This window comes from Salmo salar, chromosome ssa09 (assembly GCF_905237065.1).
Source record: "Salmo salar chromosome ssa09, Ssal_v3.1, whole genome shotgun sequence".
NCBI classification, from domain to species: Eukaryota; Metazoa; Chordata; class Actinopteri; order Salmoniformes; family Salmonidae; genus Salmo; species Salmo salar.
Genome location: NC_059450.1, coordinates 48,358,063 through 48,379,375, shown reverse-complemented (window position 1 = coordinate 48,379,375; position 21,313 = coordinate 48,358,063). Strand labels below are relative to the sequence as shown.

The following is a 21,313-nucleotide window of genomic DNA, read 5'->3' as shown; positions in this document are numbered from 1 at the left end:
AGCAGCCTCCTCTGGTGTGCATGCGTATGTGTGTACTTACACCAGTGGTGTTTGGAGGCTCGTCTCTGGATCCGGCAGCTCTTAATGCGTCGTGCTGTAGCCTTGTGGAGATACACAGCATTCTTCATTATAGAAGGGAGCTTGGCCTCAATCTCTGCAGCACAGATACACTCCTCAAAGAACTCTGGGTGAAGAACACACACACACGTATCCCATGTAGCTATACTGAACAAAAATATAAACACAACATGTAAAAAGGTTTCATGTTTCATGAAATAAAAGATCCCAGAAATGTTCCATACGCACAAAAAAAATTATTTCTCTCAGAGTTTGTGCACAAATATGTTTACATCCCTCTTAGTGAACATTTCTCCTAATTTCTCCAAGATAAGCCACCCACCTGATAGGTGTTGCATATCAAGAAGCTGATTAAAACACCTTGTGCTGGGAACAATAAAAGGCCAATCTAAAATGTACAGTTTGGTCACACAACAATGCCACAGATGTCTCAAGTTTTGGTGTAGCATGCTATTGGCATGCTGACTGCAGGAATGTCCACCTTAGCTGTTGCCAGATAATTTAATGTTAACTTCTCTACCATAAGCCGCCTCCAACGTCGTTTTATAGAATTTGGCAGTACGTCCAACCAGCCTCACAGCCGCAGACCATGTGTAATCACGCCAGCCCAGGACATCCACATCTGGCTTCTTCACCTGCAGGATCGTCTGAGACCAGCCACCCGGACAGTTAATGAAACTGAGGGTTTGTACAACCAAAGAATTGTCTCAGGGAAGCTCATCTGTGTGCTCGCCGTCCTCACCAGGGTCTTGACCTGACTGCAGTTCAGCATTGTAACCGACTTCAGTGGGCAAATGCTCACCTTCGATGGTCACTGGCACGCTGGAGAAATGTGCTCGGTTTCAACTTTACTGAGCAGATGTCAGACAGCTTGTATGGCGTCGTGTGGGCGAGCTGTTTGCTGATGTCAACGTTGTGAACAGAGTGCCCCATGGTGGCGGTGGGGTTATGGTATGGGCAGGCATAAGCTACGGACAATGAACAAAATTGCATTTTATCGATGGCAATTTGAATGCACAGAGATAACGTGATGAGATCCTGAGGCCCGTAGTCGTGCCATTCATCCACCGCCATCACCTCATGTTTCAGCATGATAATGCACAGCCCCATGTCGTAAGGATCTGTACACAATTCCTGGAAGCTGAACATTTCCCAGTTCTTACATGGCCTGCATTCTTCCCAGCCATGTTTGAGCATGTTTGGGATGCTCTGGATCGACGTGTACGACCGCGTGTTCCAGTTCCTGGCAATATCCAGAAACTTCACACAGCCATTGAAGAGGAGTGGGACAACATTCCACAGGCCACAATCAACAGCCTGATCAACTCTATGCAGAAGGAGATGTCGCACTGCATGAGGCAAATGGTGGTCACACCAGATACTGACTGGTTTTCTGATCCACATCCCAAGCTCTGTGTCCAACAAGATGCATATCTGTATTCCCAGTCATGTGAAATCCATAGATTAGGGCCGAATGAATTCATTTCAAATGACTGATTTCCTTCACTGAACTGTAACTCAGTAAAATCTTAGAAATTGTTGTATGTTGCGTTTATATTTTTGCTCAGTGTATTTATGTTCCTTGCAGCACTCCGTAGTTGCTAGGACACTAAATATGACAGAAATAATATACTGTAGCTATAACTTGTTATACCCAGAAGGAGGCAGGCAAGCTACTCACATTATGAATTATTCTGGGTTAACTAAAGCCCTTTATGAACTATTCTGGGTTAACTAAAGCCCTTTATGAACTATTCTGGGTTAACTAAACCCCTTTATGAACTATTCTGGGTTAACTAAACCCCTTTATGAACTATTCAGGGTTAACTAAACCCCTTTATGAACTATTCTGGGTTAACTAACCCCCTTTATGAACTATTCTGGGTTAACTAACCCCCTTTATGAACTATTCTGGGTTAACTAAACCCATTTATAAACTATTCTGGGTTAACTAAACCCCTTTATGAACTATTCTGGGTTAACTAAACCCCTTTATGAACTATTCAGGGTTAACTAAACCCATTTATAAACTATTCTGGGTTAACTAAACCCCTTTATGAACTATTCTGGGTTAACTAAACCCCTTTATAAATTATTCTGGGTTAACTGAACCCTTTATGAACTATTCTGGGTTAACTAAACCCCTTTATGAACGATTCTGGGTTAACTAAACCCATTTATAAACTATTCTGGGTCAACTAATCCCCTTTATAAATGATTCTGGGTTAACTAAAGCCCTTTATGAACTATTCTGGGTTAACTAAAGCCCTTTATGAACTATTCTGGGTTAACTAAACCCCTTCATGAACTATTCTGGGTCAACTGAAACCGTTGGTAGAAGTGTTTATGGCTGTGTGTTTATCTATGACTCATGAAGAATGAGTGTGTGTGTGTGTGTGTGTGTGTGTGTGTGTGTGTGTGTGTGTGTGTGTGTGTGTGTGTGCTCGTCCGTGCGTGAGTGTGGTTGTGTGTACGTGTGTGTGTGTGTGCAGTAAGTGTAACTCACTCCTGAGGTTGTTGACGTCTCCCTTCATCTTGTCATCCTTCTCTTTGGAGCGTTCCAGAGAGCTCAGACCTTTCTCCAGGTTCTGTAGAGCCTCCTCAGCCTGCTTCAGCCTCCGCTCCAGCTCCATACGAGATTCAATCTCCGCCTGGGACACAACACAGGTCAGGGCCCATATTCACAAAGCATCTCAGAGTAGGAGGCCTGATCTAGGGTAAGCCTTTTTGATAATAATGTGTTCTGTTAACAATATAAATGAAAATCTCTTCTTGAATAGGATCCTAAAGTTTAATCCATATATTGACGTCATTTTTTTGTCTACGGGGAGGAACGAGAGAAGAGTTGTAAAATCTAATTAGCATAATTAAAACATCCCCATAAAAATCTGTCAGTTTAAGCTATCTGTTGTTTTTTTTGTTGCATTGGATGTGTTTCAATCCACCGATGTGGCACGAGAGCAGGGGGCACAGGATGGGCCGCAGAGCCGCGCACGGAAGACGGACCTAGCCCATGGGGAAGGGGGAGGGGGGGTGGACCCCCACCCCATCCCACTGGGTAGCACAGAGCAACACTTTAAGGGGCATTGCACTAATAATGGAGCTGACCAGGGAAACGTTCCCTCTGTTCTTAGTGCCTGTCTGCACGTTCAAACTAAACCAATGTAACTAATAATGGAGCTGACTAGAGAAACGTTCCCTCTGTTCTTAGTGCCAGTCTGCACGTTCAAACTAAACCAATGTAACTAATAATGGAGCTGACCAGGGAAACATTCCCTCTGTTCTTAGTGCCAGTCTACACGTTCAAACTAAACCAATGTAACTAATAATGGAGCTGACCAGGGAAACGTTGCCTCTGTTCTTAGTGCCAGTCTACACGTTCAAACTAAACCAATGTAACTAATAATGGAGCACCTTAGATATGAATTCAGAGGGCAGAAATGATTAAAATGTCAGTCAAAAGTTATACTTTTTCGACAAGTATTCCTATCAACATTAATATTTTTTAATAAACTAATGTATTTACAGTGTTACATATTAGTTTCCAGGGCACAACATGTGCTTCAAAAGTAGCTAGAATATTTACTGAGTGTACAATACATGCTCTTTCCATGACATAGACTGACCAGGTGAAAGCTACGATCCCTTATTGATTTCACCTAAATCCACTTCAAATCAGTGTAGACTGATTTTACTAGTTTTACTGCCGATGCGGAGCCCCATCGGGTCTTCACGACTGGACCACCGACGTTATCTGCCCGAGGGAGTTATCCAACTGGCCCCTCCGTCGCGACGTAACCTGATCGCCCATCTGCGGCCCGCTAATCGTTAGCTGTCTTTTCGGCTGCGATCTGAATAGGTCTATCGGACACTTTTCTTGGGCCACTATAACTATTTTGCCAACTTGGACTGGTCCCCCCTTTCACACGGAACCCCACTAACCCACAGACGGAAACGCACGAGGTGGCTAAAAACAGACCTCCCTCCCATCTTCCACCAGCTTGCTACCTATGGCCCGGCTAGCTGTCTGAATCTCACTGGACCCTTTGATCACTCGGCTAAGCATGCCTCTCCTTAATGTCAATATGCCTTCTCCATTGCTGTTCTGGTTAGTGTTTATTGGCTTATTTCACTGTAGAGCCTCTAGCCCTGCTCATTATACCTTATCCAACCTCTCAGTTCCTCCACCCACACATGCTATGACATCTTCTGGTTTCAATGATGTTTCTAGAGACAATATCTCTCTCATAATCACTAAATGCCTAGGTTTACCTCCTCTGTACTCACATCCCACCATACCTTTGTCTGTACATTATACCTTGAAGCTATTTTATCGCCCCCAGAAACCTGCTCCTTTTTCTCTCTATTCTGGACGTCACAGACGACCAATTCTTTTATAGCTTTTAGCCGTACCCTCATACTTATTCTTCTCTGCTCCTCTGGGGATGTAGAGGTGAATCCAAGCCCTGCAGTGCCTGGCTCCACTCCTACTCCCCAGGCGCTTTCTTTTGATGACTTCTGTAACCGTAATAACCTTGGTTTCATGCATGTTAACATTAGAAGCCTCCTCCCTAAGTTTGTTTTATTCACTGCTTTAGCACACTCTGCCAACCCGGATGTCCTAGCTGTGTCTGAATCTTGGCTGAGGAAGTCCACCAAAAACTCTGAAATCTTCATCCCTAACTACAACGTTTTCAGACAAGATAGAACGACCAAAGGGGGCGGTGTTGCAATCTACTGCAGAGATAGCCTGCAGAGTTCTGTCCTGCTATCCAGGTCTGTACCCAAACAATTTGAACTTCTACTTTTAAAAATCCACCTCTCCAAAAACAAGTCTCTCACCGTTGCCGCCTGCTATAGACCCCCTCGGCCCCTAGTTGTGCTCTGGACACCATATGTGAACTGATTGCCCCCCATCTATCTTCAGAGCTCGTGCTACTAGGTGACCTAAACTGGGACATGCTTAACACCCCAGCCATCCTACAATCCAAGCTTGATGCCCTCAATCTCACACAAATTATTAATGAACCCACCAGGTACAACCCCAAAGCCGCAAACACTGGCACCCTCATAGATATCATCCTAACCAACGTGCCCTCTAAATACACCTCTGCTGTTTTCAACCAAGATCTCAGCGATCACTGCCTCATTGCCTGCACCCGTAATGGGTCAGCGGTCAAACGACCTCCACTCATCACTGTCAAACGCTCCCTGAAACATTTCAACGAGCAAGCCTTTCTAATCGACCTGGCCCTGGTATCCTGGAAGGATATTGACCTCATCCCGTCAGTAGAGGATGCCTGGTTATTTTTTTAAAATGCCTTCCTCTCCATCTTAAATAAGCATGCCCCTTTCAAGAAATTTAGAACCAGGAACAGATATAGCCCTTGGTTCTCCCCAGACCTGACTGCCCTTAACCAACACAAAAATATCCTGTGGCGTTCTGCATTAGCATCGAACTGCCCCCGCGATATGCAACTTTTTAGGGAAGTTAGAAACCAATACACACAGGCAGTTAGAAACGCCAAGGCTAGCTTTTTCAAACAGAAATTCGCTCGTGCAACTCCAACTCTAAAAAGTTTTGGGACATTGTAAAGTCCATGGAGAATAAGAACACCTCCTCCCAACTGCCCACTGCACTGAGGATAGGAAACTCTGTCACCACCGATAAGCCCACTATAATTGAGAATTTCAACAAGCATTTTTCTACGGCTGGCCATGCTTTCCACCTAACTACCCCTACTGCATTCAACAGCACTGCACCCCCCACAGCTACTCGCCCAAGCCTCCCCCATTTCTCCTTCTCCCAAATCCATTCAGCTGATGTTCTGAAAGAGCTGCAAAATCTGGACCCCTACAAATCAGCTGGGCTTGACAATCTGGACCCTTTCTTTCTAAAATTATCTGCCGAAATTATTGCAACCCCTATTACTAGCCTGTTCAACCTCTCTTTCGTGTCGTCTGAGATTCCCATAGATTGGAAAGCAGCTGCTGTCATCCCCCTCTTCAAAGGAGGTGACACTCTTGACCCAAATTGCTACAGACCTATATCCATCCTACCCTGCCTTTCTAAGGTCTTCGAAAGCCAAGTTAACAAACAGATTACCGACCATTTCGAATCCCACCGCACCCTCTCCGCTATGCAATCTGGTTTCAGAGCTGGTCATGGGTGCACCTCAGCCACGCTCAAGGTCCTAAACGACATCGTAACCGCCATCGATAAGAAACAATACTGTGCTGCCGTATTCATTGACCTGGCCAAAGCTTTTGACTCTGTTAATCACCACATCCTCATCGGCAGACTCAGTAGCCTTGGTTTCTCAAACGATTGCGTCGCCTGGTTCACCAACTACTTCTCTGACAGAGTTCAGTGTGTCAAATCGGAGGGCCTACTGTCTGGACCTCTGGCAGTCTCTATGGGGGTACCACAGGGTTCAATTCTTGGGCCAACTCTTTTCTCTGTATACATAAATGACGTCGCTCTTGCTGCTGGTGAATCTCTGATCCACCTCTACGCAGACGACACCATTCTGTACACTTCTGGCCCTTCTTTGGACACTGTGTTAACAACCCTCCAGATGAGCTTCAATGCCATTCAACTCTCCTTCCATGGTCTCCAACTGCTCCTAAACACATCGCTGCCTGCACCTGCCTGCACCTGCCCGCCTGTCCAGCATCACTTCTCTGGACGGTTCTAACTTAGAATTTGTGGACAACTACAAATACCTAGGTGTCTGGTTAGACTGTAAACTCTCCTTCCAGACTCACATCAATCATCTCCAATCCAAAGTGAAATCTCGAATTGGCTTCCTATTTCGCAACAAAGCATCCTTCACTCATGCTGCCAAACATACCCTCGTAAAACTGACCATCCTACCAATCCTCAACTTCGGCGATGTCATTTACAAAATAGCTTCCAATACCCTACTCAACAAGCTGGATGCAGTCCATCACAGTGCCATCCGTTTTGTCACCAAAGCCCCATATACTACCCACCACTGCGACCTGTACGCTCTCGTTGGCTGGCCTTCGCTTCATAATCGTCGCCAAACACATTGGCTCCAGGTCATCTACAAGACCCTGCTAGGTAAAGTCCCCCCTTATCTCCGCTCACTGGTCACCATAGCAGCACCCACCTGTAGCACGCGCTCCAGCAGGTATATCTCTCTGGTCACCCCTAAAGCCAACTCCTCCTTTGGTCGTCTCTCCTTCCAGTTCTCTGCTGCCAATGACTGGAACGAACTACAAAAATCTCTGAAACTGGAAACACTTATCTCCCTCATTAGCTTTAAGCACCAGTTGTCAGAGCAGCTCACAGATCACTGCACCTGTACATAGCCCATCTATAATTTAGCCCAAACTACTACCTCTTCCCGTACTGTATTTATTTATTTTATTTATTTTGCTCCTTTGCACCATATTATTTATATTTTATCTCTGAACTTTCTTCAAACTACAAATCTACCATTCCAGTGTTTTTCTTGCTATACTTTATTTACTTTGCCACCATGGCATTTTTTTGCCTTTACCTCCCTTATCTCACATAATTTGCTCACATTGTATATAATCTTGTTTTTATTTTAAAATTTTTCTACTGCATCATTGATTGTATGTTGTTTTACTCCATGTGTAACTCTGTGTTTTTGTATGTTGTCGAACTGCTTTGCTTTATCTTGGCCAGGTCGCAATTGTAAATGAGAACTTGTTCTCAACTTGCCTACCTGGTTAAATAAAGGTGAAATAAATAAATAAATAAATAAAAAGACGAACGAGAGGAGACGGGTTAAAGAAGGATTTTTTTAAAGCTTTGAGACAATTGAGACATGGATTGCGTATGTGTGCCATTCAGAGGGTGAATGGTTGGTCAACTGACATTCCAGTACAACATTGGTGCCCAAAGACCCATTACAGAATGCACAACTCGTCGTACCTTGACACAAATGGGGTATGGCAGCCGACGACCTTACAGAGTTCCACTTCTCTATCAGAAAAAAAAATAAAATAATAAAAAAACTTTGTTTGCAACGGGCTAAGGAATGAAAACACTGGACACTGGAGAATTGAAGAAAAATTGCCTGTTGTGATAAATCCTGGTTGCTGCTTTTTCACGCTGATGGGAGGACTAGGGTACGGAGAAAAGGTTATTGGTTAGAGGTTATTGTCCTGACACCACACAGCCAGGTCTCTGACCTCCTCCCTATAGGCTGTCTCATCATTGTCGGTAATCAGCCCTACCACTGTTGTATCGTCAGCAAACGTAATGATGGTGTTGGAGTCGTGCTTGGCCACACAGTCGTGGGTAAACAGGGAGTACAGGAGGGGACTAAGCACGCACCCGAGGGGCCCCGGTGTTGAGGATCAGCGTGGCAGATGTGTTGTTGCCTACCCTTACTATCTAGCAAGAACTCTCTTGGTAGATAGTCTGGTCTACAGCTTATCATGAGGTACTCTACCTCAGGTGAGCTTTACCTCGAGACTACTTTAATATTAGACATAGCACACCAGCTGTTTTTGACAAATAGACACACACCCCACCCCTTGTCTTACCAGACGTAGCTGCTCTGTCCTGCCGATGCACGGAAAACCCAGCCAACCCTATTTTATCCGTGTCGTCGTTCAGCCACGATTCGGTGAAACATAATATATTACAGTTTTTAACATCCCGTTGGTAGGATAGTCTTGACCGTAGATCATCCAATTTATTCTCCAGTGATTTGCCAATAGAACTGATGGTAGTGGTGATTTACTCACTCACCTACGTCCAGAAGCTCTTTTCGGTCATAAGAGACGGTAGCAGCAACTTTATGTACAAAATAAGTTACAAACAATGCGAGAGAAAAAAATAACACAGTTGGTTAGAAGCCTGTAAAAGTGCAGCCCTCCACTCCGACGCCATTATTATTATTATGCAATAGAGATTGTGTCATCTGTGGATCTGTTGGGGTGGTATGCGAACTGGAATGGGTCCAGGTTGTCTGGGATGAAGGTGTTGATGTGAGCCATGGCCATAGCTCTGGCCAAATAGGGTGCCATAGCTCTGGCCAAAAGCAGTGCACTATATAGGGAATAGGGTGCCATAGCTCTGGTCAAAAGTAGTGCACTATATAGGGAATAGGGTGCCATAGCTCTGGCCAAAAGTAGTGCACTATATAGGGAATAGGGTGCCATAGCTCTGGCCAAAGACAGTGCACTATATAGGGAATAGGGTGCCATAGCTCTGGCCAAAAGCAGTGCACTATACAGGGAATTGAGTGCCATAGCTCTGGTCAAAAGCAGTGCACTATATAGGGAATAGGATGCCATAGCTCTGGCCAAAAGTAGTGCACTATATAGGGAATAGGGTGCCATAGCTCTGGCCAAAAGTAGTGCACTATATAGGGAATAGGATGCCATGAGGCTCTAGCCAAAATGTGTATGCTAGTGTGTGAGGCTCAGGTCAAAAGTAGTGTACACTTTAGGGCAGGGCTCTCCAACCCTGTTCCTGTACCCTGCTGCAAGTTATCGCTCCAACCGCAGTTATCACATGGCTGCTCAGTGAAAAGACCTGTCCTGGTTTGTCATAGACGCTTGCTTAAAAACTTTAATGAGCAAGCCTCCCTTCATGAACTGGCCTCTGTAAAATGTTATAGAATCAGCTTGATCCCCACTGTCGAAGACGCTTGGACCTTCTTTTTTTGATATTTTCAGTGGTATTGTTAACAAACACGGCCCCATAAAGAAAATTAGAATTAAAAACCGATTCAGCCCCTGGTTCGACCGTGATCTTGCAGTTACTCCACCTCAAGAACTGCATTTGGTGAAAGCCTCGGCACACGGATACTCAAGCTGACTGGCTATCGTTCAGGCAAATGAGAAATAAGTGCACTCAGGCTATCCGGAAGGCCAAAGTTAGTTACCGTAATTTCCGGACTATTAAGCGCACCTGAATATAAGCTGCACCCACTGAATAAAAAAAAAATCTATTAAATTAAACATAAATAAGCCGCACATGTCTATAAGCCGCAGGTGCCTACTGGTACATTAAAACAAATTAACTTTACACAGGCTTTAACGAAACACGGCTTGTAACAAAAAAAAAAAATTAGCAGTAAACAGTAGCCTACCAAGAAAGTCATTGCTCCAGACCAAGCTCCCGTGCAGCAGCTCTATTTCCTTTTCCAACAGCCAGATCAATCGCCTTTAACTTGAAAGCTGCATCATATGCATTTCTCTGTGTCTTTGCCATGATGAGGGTGACAAAATGACTACCGTAATCAGAATGATGGGAAGTTTGAGAGCGCTCGATTTAATCTAAACAGTAAACAAAAAAGTTGTTTCACCTTAACCCGTTCGGCAATTTCATTGGTCTAATGAAAGCTTCATGCCGCCAAAAAACTGAGCACGTCACAGAATGTGTTTTAAAAAATATATATATTTGAAAGCGGGAAAAATCCATATATTAGCCGCGTCATTGTTTAAGCCGCGAGGTTCAAAGCGTGGGAAAAAAGTAACGGCTTATAGTCCGGAAATTGCGGTACTTTAAGGCACAGTTCTCTCTCTATGGGTCTAACCCCAAGAAGTTCTGGAAAACGGTTAAAGACCTGGAGAATAAACTCTCCTCCTCACAGCTGCCCATGTCCATTAATGTTGATGATGTGGTTGCTACTAACAAGAAGCACATGGCTGAGCTCTTTAATCACCACTTTATTAAGTCAGGATTCCTATTTGACTCAGCCATGCCTCCTTGCCCGTCCAACATTTCCTCATCTCCCACCCCTTTTAATATGACTATCCCCGATGCTCCTCCCTCTTTTTCCCCTGCCCCACTACAAAGTTTCTCCCTGCAGGCAGTCACTGAGTCTGAGGTGCTAAAGGAGTATGGCTAGACGGTACACTGTCCTTCTCTCAGCACATATCAAAGCTGCAGGCTAAAGTTAAATCTAGACTTGGTTTCCTCTATCGTAATCGCTCCTCTTTCATCCAAGCTGCCAAACTAACCGTGATTCAGATGACCATCCTACCCATGCTAGATTACAGAGACATAATTTATAGATCAGCAGGTAAGGGTGCTCTCGAGCGGCTAGATGTTCTTTACCATTCGGCCATCAGATTTGCCACCAATGCTCCTTATAGGACACATCACTGCAATCTTTACTCAACTGTAAACTGGTCATCTCTGTATACCTGTCGCAAGACCCAATAGTTGATGCTTATTTATAAAACCCTCTTAGGCTTCACTCGCCCCTATCTGAGATATCTACTACCAGCCCTCATCCTCCACATACAGCATCCATTCTGCCAGTCACATTCTGTTAAAGGTCCCTCCTCTTTTCAGTTCGTTGCAGCTAGCGACTGGAACAAGCTGCAACAAACACTCAAACTGGACAGTTTTCTCTCAATCTCTTCATTCAAAGACTTAATCCTGGACACTCTTACTGACAGTTGTGCCTGCTTTGTGTGATGTATTGTTGTCTCTACCTTCTTGACCTGTGTGCTGTTGACTCTGCCCAATAATGTTTGTACCATGTTTTGTGCTGCTACCATGTTGTTTATATTTGTGTTGCTACTATGGAGTGTTGTCATGTGTTGCTACCATACTGTGTTATGTGTTTCTGCCTTGCTATGTTGTTGTCTTAGGTCTCTTTTAATGTAGTGTTGTGTTGTCTCTAGTGTTGTGATGTGTGTTTTGTCCTATATTTATATTTTATTTATTTTAATCCCCGTCCCCGCCGGAGGCCTTTTGGTAGGCCGTCATTGTAAATAAGAATTTGTTCTTAACTGACTTGCCTAGTTAAATAAAATATAACTAACCTAATTCAAGTTATAAACCAGCTAATTATTAGAATCAGGAGGGATAGATTTGGTACAGGGTTGGAGAGCTCTGATATAGGGAACAGGGTCCCATAGCTCTGGTCAAAGGTACTATGTAGGGAATAGGGTGCCATTTGAGAGGCAGTATGGTTTACCTTGAGTTCCACCTCAGTCTGCTTCTTGTCCACAGTGAGCTGTGTGAGGGACTGCTGTAGAGTCCTGGACTGACAGGAGTAGAACTCTATCTCCTGTTGCAGAACTGTGGCACGTTGCTCATTCTCCGTTAGTCTGCAGGGGGGAGCCAGAGAACACACACAGTCATGTACACGCTCGCCTTGCACGCACACACATACAGTCAGAGGAGAGGTACAAAACACACACACACAGTAACATACAGCTAGCGCGCACACGCACACACACACACACACACACACACACACAGTTCGAGGAAAGGCACTGTGCATACTAACACAATCCTGCAGTCCAATCCCCATCCACAGCAGGTCAATACCAGGCTAAGTGTTAAAAAGCCTTCCGCCCTGGGCATTTATATCGCTTTACCTCTTACTCGACCTCTTACCCAACCTCTTACCTAATGAAGGAATTTGGTAGGATAATGTATCACAAGGGGTTAGGGTTAGGGTTAGGGTTGTCCTCAGAGCTCTACATTGGGGACACTTGACTGAGAGACACCCTCATTTTAGGCTTAACGGTGGAGCTCTGCAGTGAGGCCCTTCATTGAGAGAAACCCTCAATAGGCCTCACCATGGGGCTCTTCAATGTGACTCCGCCTTGAGAGATACCCACAGTAGGCCTCACGGCGGAGCTCTACAGTGAGGCCCTTCATTGAGAGAAACCCTCAATAGGCCTCACCATGGGGCTCTTCAATGTGACTCCGCCTTGAGAGATACCCACAGTAGGCCTCACGGCGGAGCTCTGCAGTGGGGCCCGCCATTGACAGATATACTGCATATATTTTTTTATACAACACTCATGCCCTCTGGTCAACACCAGTTTCCCATTACATCCTGATCCCAGTCACTGGTGCTTGTTGTTGGTTTGGCTGTTGAGGAATCAATGCACATTTCCAATTTAATGGTGTTTCTCACCCTCATTAAACTCTTAGGCAGCCACAGGGAAGTCAGCTGTGATCAGACACAGGCACGCTAACTTTCTGAAAGCGGACCAGCCGGCCCGGTCACACGCAGCTCCATCTGATCTGTGGTCAGATCCTCTCTAACCAATCGAGCTGATTCATGAGTCTTTTATATGGTAGGAGAAGGTTTTTTACGAACTTCTGAACTTTTCACACAAGACTGGACAGAAATAAGATCCATGTTCCTGGTCCTCTCACCTCTCCTCAGCCTGCTCCTTCTCTCTCTGCAGTTCCCTCATCTGCTCTTCAATGTGTCTCAGCTCCGATCGCAGTCCCGTGTCACCGGGCTGCACCTCCTCCTCCTCCTCTTTCTCTGGATGCTCAGCCCCCTGCTCAAGGTCCTTCTCCCTCAGCAACTCCAGGGTTCGCTGCTTCTCATGGGACAGCTCCTGAAGGACCAGATCATGGATGTCATGAAGGTATGTGTGTACCTGAGTGTGTGTACCTGAGTGTGTGTGTGTGTGTGTGTGTGTGTGTGTGTGTGTGTGTGTGTGTGTGTGTTGTGTTCTCCTCAAATTAATTTTAAATACCTCAATAGATTTCTGTAGAAGTGTTGTTAAATTGTTCAGCTCCTCTTTTTCAGACTCCACACCTTTCAGAGACTGTGCTGTGCCGTCCAAGTCCCTGTCAACATCACGGTACACCACACAGTGTAATAGCAACACTCTCCAGACTGACCAGTTCAGAGAGCATCAAACCCACAACAGATGGACATGAGGATCAGAGTCTTAAGAGTTTTCACAGCAGTTTAGTTAAAGCAGTGGATAAAGACGGAGATAGGAGCTACATTCCTTATATTAAATGCACTTTATATGTATTACATGCATCTTTCTTACTCGTATGTGGAGATTACTGTATATTATTATTACTGTATATTATTATTACTGTATATTATTTAATACTGTATTTTATTTATTACTATATTTTATTATTACTGTATATTCATTAATGTATTTTATTTATCACTGTATTTATTTATTTATGTATATTATTTATTATTGTATATTATTTGTTACTGTATATTATTTATTTATGAAAATTATTTATTACTGTATTTATTTATTTCTGTATATTATTTATTACTGTATTTATTATTGTAAATATCCCAGTTTGTGTTCTCCATATCTCTCTTACAGTTTGATCTGATCCTGCTCTGCTCTAAGCTCTGTCACCAGCTCCTCAAACTTCTGCTTCTCCTCCTCCAGAACCAGGTTCAGACGTTCCAGATGCTCCTTCTGTTCTCTCTGCAGGCTCAGTTCTTCTGTCTCCTCCATCAGCTTATCTGGGGTGACAAAACAGCCTGATTACTTGTTGTATATGGCCATTGTATCCATGTGGTACTGTAAGCATCAACACTAAAAAAACAAAGGAACTGTCAGCATCTCAGGCCTGCCACCCTGACCCATACCTGCCCATGTCCCCTCTCACACACATTCCCTACTCTCTCTCCCCTGAACCAGGCCTCATGCCTCCTGCCTCCCCATGCCTCCACAGTCCCTCTTCTTACCCAGGTACTCTTGCTTCTCCTTGGCAAGCTGCAGTCCCTGGGCTTCCAGGCTCTCTATCATGGCTTCTCCCAGTTGGGCGTTCTTCCAGGTGCTGGAGGTTTTAGACACTTGGTGTTTAACAGGTTTAATACAGCATGTGGCCATATAGGTTTTATACAGCATGATCACCACTAGTACCACACAACAGTAGGTCATATATTCCACTATACAATTGCAGACCTGTGCAGCTCCTCTATACATGTCTGAGGACACTATAGTCCCCCTCTAAGGTGGACCCTTTACTTAGACATAGAGTTATAGACTTAACCCCTGATGCCCCTGATAATACAGTTAGTGAGGTCAGTTAGATTTAAAGAGGCAGTGTGTTCAGTTGGATTTAAAGAGACAGTGCGTTCTGTTGGATTTAAAGAGGCAGTGCGGGTCAGTTGGATTTAAAGAGGCAGTGCGGGTCAGTTGGATTTAAAGAGACAGTGCGGTCAGTTGGATTTAAAGAGACAGTGCGGTCAGTTGGATTTAAAGAGGCAGTGTGTTCAGTTGGATTTAAAGAGGCAGTGTGTTCAGTTGGATTTAAAGAGGCAGTGTGTTCAGTTGGATTTAAAGAGACAGTGTGTTCAGTTGGATTTAAAGAGATAGTGCGTTCAGTTGGATTTAAAGAGACAGTGCGGTCAGTTGGATTTAAAGAGACAGTGCATAGTTTGTCTACAGTTAGAGTTAAAGAGACAGTGTGTAGTTTGTTCACAGTTACACTACCGTTCAAAAGTTTGGGGTCACTTAGAAATGTCCTTGTTTTTGAAAGAAAAACACATTTTCTGTCCATTAAAATAACATGAAATTGATCAGAAATACAGTGTAGACATTGTTGATGTTGTAAATGACTATTGTAGATGGAAACGGCTGATTTTTTTTATGGAATATCAACATGCGTACAGAGGCCCATTATCAGCAACCATCACTCCTGTGTTCCAATGGCACATTGTTAGCTAATCCAAGTTGATCATTTTGAAAGGCTAATTGATCATTAGAAAACCCTTTTGCAATTATGTTAGCACAGCTGAAATCTGTTGTCTTGATTAAAGAAGCAATGAAACTGGCCTTCTTTAGACTAGTTGAGTATCTGGAGCATCAGCATTCGTGGGTTCGATTACAGGCTCAGACTTTCTTCTGGCACTCGTCAGTCTATTCTTGTTCTGAGAAATTAAAGCTTTTCCATGCGAGAAATTGCCAAGAAACTGAAGATCTCATACAACGCCGTGTACTACTTCCTTCACAGAACAGCACAAACTGGCTCTAACCAGAATAGAAAGAGGAGTGGGAGGCCCCATGCACAACTGAGGACAAGTACTATTTAATGAGTCTCTAGTTTGAGAAACAGACGCGTCACAAGTCCACAACTGGCAGCTTCATTAAATAGTACCCGCAAAACACCAGTCTCAACGTCAACAGTGAAGAGGCGATTCCGGGATGCTGGCCTTCTAGGAAGAGATATTGCTTTTTCTTTGCAACTCTGCCTAGAAGGCCAGCATCCCGGAGTCACCTCTTCACTGTTGACATTGAGACTGGTGTTTTGCGGGTACTATTTAATGAAGCTGCCAGTTGAGGACTTGTGACGCGTCTGTTTCTCAAACTAGACACTCTAATGTACTTGTCCTCTTGCTCAGTTGTGCACCGGGGCCTCCCACTCCTCTTTCTATTCAGGTTAGAGCCAGTTTGCATTGTTCTGTGATGGAAGTAGTACACAGCGTTGTACGAGATCTTCCGTTTCTTTGCAATTTCTCACATGGAATAGCCTTCATTTCTCAGAACAAAAATAGACTGACGAGTTTCAGAAAAAAGTACTTTGTTACTGCTCATTTTTAGCCTGTAATTGAACCCACAAATGCTGATGATCCAGATACTCAACTAGTCTAAAGAAGGCCAGTTGTATTGCTTCTTTAAATCAGGACAACAGTTTTCAGCTGTGCTAACATAATTGCAAAAGGGTTTTCTAATGATCAATTAGCCTTTCAAAATTATAAACTTTGATTAGCTAACACAACGTGCCATTGGAACACAGGAGTGATGGTTACTGATAATGGGCCTCTGTATGCCTATGTAGATATTCCATAAAAGAATCAGCTGTTTCTAGCTACAATAGTCATTTACAATATTAACAATGTCTTCACTGTACTTCTGATCAATTTGATGTTATTTGTTTACAGTTGCAGTTTGAACAGCTAGATTTAAAGAGGCAGTGCGTAGTTTCAGTTTGTACAGCTAGATTTAAAAAGAGGCAGTGCGTAGTTTCAGTTTGAACAGCTAGATTTAAAAAGGCAATTTGTACAGCTAGATTTAAAAAGGCAGTTTGTACAGCTAGATTTAATGAGGCTTTATGTAGTAAATAGTGACTCACACTCTGCCAGACTCCTGCAGCATCTCCAGCCACTGGTTCTGTTCTGCCTCATTCTCTGCAGCCAGTACAATGTTACCCTGAGGGAGTAATAGAGCATCATCACACGATAATATGCAGCAGCATACATTATCATCACATGATAATATACAATTGCATACATTATCTTCACATGATAATATACAATAGCATACATAATCTTCACATGATAATATACAGTAGCATACATCATCTTCACATGATAATATACAGTAGTATACATTATCATCACATGATAATATACAATAGCATACATTATCATCATGTGATAATATACAATAGCATACATTATCTTCACATGATAATATACAGCACCATACATTGTCATCACATGATAGTATACAGTAGAATACATTATCTTCACGTGATAATATACAATAGCATACATTATCTTCACATCATGCATACATCCCATGTGGCTCAGTTGGGCATGGCGCTTACAATGCCAGGGTTGTTGGTTCGATTCCCACGGGGGACCAATACGAACAACAACAAAAAGTATGAAAACGTATGCACTGAATAAGAGTCTGCTAAATGACCAAAAAATGTAATAAAAAAAAATATCACATCACAAACAGTAGCATGCATCATCACATGAGATATACAGTAACTGCCTAATAATACAGAGATGCAGGTTTCAAGTAACTATTATTAAAGCAACAGTATTGTCTAAGTGCTTACAGTGAAGTCGTCATGATTTATAACCATGGCGAATGGCATGCCCTGGTCTTCCTTCGGATCCACAACACAGCCTCCTAAGGGGATCACACCCTGAGACAGACAGAGGATGAATACAACATAATGCATCAACTTCTGATAGTTGTAGAATATATATATATATATATATATATATATATATATATATATATATATATATATATATATATATATATATATATGTATGTATGTGTGTGTGTGTCATCATGCATGTGAGATATAACGTGAAAATATTGCAGACCTTTTGAGGTTAACACATGCACCATGTTGAGGAAAGCTCACCTTGGGGTGGATGTTAAAGTATTTGTTGGTCTCAAAGCTTCTCTTCTCATTCTCTGCATAGTAGAGCAGGAAACTGTCTTTGATGATAAAGAATCTAGGAGGATGGAGAACGTATCATTAGTTGAAGGAGAAAGAGGGACGGCAACACTGGGCTAAAAGAGACTGAGACAAACAGACAGGCAAGCAGCAGCCCATAGTCTGCATCCTGACTGGATCATTCTGGATAACTACGTATAGGTAAATAAACAGACAAACAGGCAGCAGCCCATAGACTGCATCCTGACTGGATCATTCTGGATAACTACGTATAGGTAAATAAACAGACAAACAGGCAGCAGCCCATAGACTGCATCCTGACTGGATCATTCTGGATAACTACGTATAGGTAAATAAACAGACAAACAGGCAGCAGCCCATAGACTGCATCCTGACTGGATCATTCTGGATAACTATGTATAGGTAAAAAAAAAAAAACAGGCAAGCCGCAGCCTAGCTAACCCACACCACCAAGTCATACCAGCAGAGTCTGACAGAGGTTTAACTAGCTAACCCACACCACCAAGTCCAAACACACCAAAACAATCGTGAAGAGGGCACGACAAAGCCTATTCCCCCTCAGGAAACTAAACAGATTTGGCATGGGTCCTGAGATCCTCAAAAGGTTCTACAGCTGCAACATCGAGAGCATCCTGACCGGTTGCATCACCGCCTGGTACGGCAATTGCTCAGCCTCCGACCGCAAGGCACTACAGAGGGTAGTGCGTACGGCCCAGTACATCACTGGGGCCAAGCTTCCTGCCATCCAGGACCTCTACACCAGGCGGTGCAGAGGAAGGCCCTGAAAATTGTCAAAGACCCCAGCCACCCGTCATAGACCGTTCTCTCTACTACCGCATGGCAGGCGGTACCAGAGTGCCAAGTCTAGGACAAAAAGGCTCCTCAACAGTTTTTACCCCCAAGCCATAAGACTCCTCAACAGTTAACCAAATGGTTACCCGGACTATTTGCATTGTGTGCCCCCCCAACCCCTCTTTTACGCTGCTGCTACTCTCGGTTTATCTTATATGCATAGTCACTTTAACTATATATTCATGTACATACTACCTCAATTGGCCTGACCAACCAGTGCTCCCGCACATTGGCTAACCGGGCTATCTGCATTGTGTCCCACCACCCACCACCCGCCAACCCCTCTTTTACGCTACTGCTACTCTCTGTTCATCATATATGCATAGTCACTTTAACCATATCTACATGTACTGTATATACTACCTCAATAAGCCTGACTAACAGGTGTCTGTATATAGCCTTGCTACTCTTATTTTCAAATGTCTTTTTACTATTTTATTTATCTGCTAAATGACTTAAATGTAAATGTAAATGTAAATTTTATTTCTTTACTTATCCACACACACACACACACACACACACACACACACACACACACACACACACACCTTCTTTGGTTAGAGCCTGTAAGTAAGCATTTCACTGTAAGGTCTACACCTGTTGTATTCGGCGCACGTGACAAATAAACTTTGATTTGAAGTCATACTACCAGAGCCAGACAGAGGTTTAACTAGCTAACCCACACCACCAAATCATACCAGCAGAGTCTGACAGAGGTTTAACTAGCTAACCCACACCACCAAGTCATACCAGCAGAGTCTGACAGAGGTTTAACTAGCTAACCCACACCACCAAGTCATACCAGCAGTCTGACAGAGGTTTAACTAGCTAACCCACACCACCAAGTGATAAAGGAATGTATATGTTTAAAGTAATGACTAAAGAATTCCACCCTGAAACGTATAAGACTATGTGAAATGTATTAGAATTATAAGACTATGTGAAATGTATTAGAATTATAAGACTATAATCCAATAATGTATGTGTGAGACAAGTTAAGGGTGAAAAATGTATGGTTGAGAAAACAAAGGACAATTGAACTACACATGACCTGGTTGTAACTCTGAAAAACTGACAACAGGAAAGAGGGCCTTTTCAAGGCCCCTCTAATCTAGGGAGGCTTAGGCTGGTAAAATAGTGATAAAGTGTGTGTGTGTGGGGGGGGGTTATAAAATGACTGTGTATGCATTTTTGACTTCAGAGCTCTCGTGAATAAAGAACCACGAACCTTTTGCAGAATCTGAGTGTCAAAATGGACTACTGCGTGTATATAGGATAATTTGTCATTTTTTTATTTAACCTTTATTTAACTAGGCAAGTCAGTTTAAGAACAAATTCTTATTTACAATGACAACTTAATGTGACATGATCCCCATTAAGCATACCAGTCAACCTACAGTATATGTTGCCTATTGGACATTCACATTGCACTGTATAGTCTTAACTGTGGATTGTGGACAATGTGGACAATGAAATGGGACAGTCAAACTCCCACAATAAGAGCTGAGACATTCATATTTATTTATACAATGGGTGGGTCTAATGCTGAATGCTGATTAGTTAAAACCGGATTCCAGTCGGTGTCTATTCCACAAGTTACCACCGGCTAAATCTATGACATTAAAATTAATATTTACTCTGTTCCATCTGACTGCGCAACCAATCCACTGTCTCATCAGCCCAGCCAGGCAATTTATAAACTTTATCTCCACTATAAAAAGCATCTAGACATTATCTCACATTTCTTTTAGGCTAACATTTAGTTTTCAACAGCGGAGATTTGTATAAACCTTCCTGTCTGTCTCTCCGACATTTGCAACATTGTTTCAATATTCAAATTCGATCTCCAGCTGTCCCATTGTAATGAACGTGTCGGGAGTCTGGACGAGACAAGACAGGGAGCGTTTCTCAGCCAGTTAAAATCATGAATCAGCTGGCATCATTTTAATGGATATATACAAAACAAAATTAATTAAAAAAAAGGTAAAATGAAGTGCAGCTAGTTTGCAGTGTTTCCAGCTTCAGTTTGAAGTGATTGTGTTTAGCTGTGTTGTTGACTACCTCCTCTGAACAACAGTGTCCTGATGAGAGAGCACATTTTCTATGCTAGGTGAAATCGCATCTCATTAGATCATTGTTATGGATGTATCCAAATAAATGTCACTAGAAAACAGATTAAACAAAATGCAAATGCAGCTACTGTTGTTATTCTGGCTACGCTGTTTGTCGTGACTAAATGAGCTTTAATTGGCTAGCTAGCAAGCAAGGGATAAGAATGTTACCTGCCAGTATGACAATGGAACATTTAGAATGAACGACTTGTTCCGAACAACTGGGTCGCATCTCTGGCAACTGAACCAATAAAAGAAACTACCAGCCGGCTTGGGTAGCAACCCTACATTTGTGTCGGGACTATATCTTGTGAAAGGATGAAATAATCTGAATAAA

General features: G+C 43.1%; 1 protein-coding gene and 1 gene segment (V, D, J or C); both read right to left on the bottom strand.

Moving 5' to 3' along the window:
• Positions 1-21,313, bottom strand: part of LOC123744629 (T-cell receptor beta-2 chain C region-like) — a 581,570-nt gene that overhangs the window by 118,816 nt on the left and 441,441 nt on the right.
• plekhd1 (pleckstrin homology domain containing, family D (with coiled-coil domains) member 1) overlaps positions 1-21,313 on the bottom strand; it is a 31,333-nt gene that overhangs the window by 871 nt on the left and 9,149 nt on the right. Inside the window, exons 2-11 of the mRNA XM_014211633.2 lie at positions 17,957-18,050; positions 17,639-17,728; positions 16,922-16,998; positions 14,532-14,623; positions 14,159-14,306; positions 13,555-13,648; positions 13,223-13,413; positions 12,024-12,156; positions 2,585-2,729; positions 41-184 (exon numbers count right to left, since the gene is read on the bottom strand). Coding sequence (XP_014067108.2) covers positions 41-184; positions 2,585-2,729; positions 12,024-12,156; positions 13,223-13,413; positions 13,555-13,648; positions 14,159-14,306; positions 14,532-14,623; positions 16,922-16,998; positions 17,639-17,728; positions 17,957-18,050 — 1,208 coding nt within the window. The remainder of the gene's footprint in view (positions 1-40; positions 185-2,584; positions 2,730-12,023; positions 12,157-13,222; positions 13,414-13,554; positions 13,649-14,158; positions 14,307-14,531; positions 14,624-16,921; positions 16,999-17,638; positions 17,729-17,956; positions 18,051-21,313) is intronic.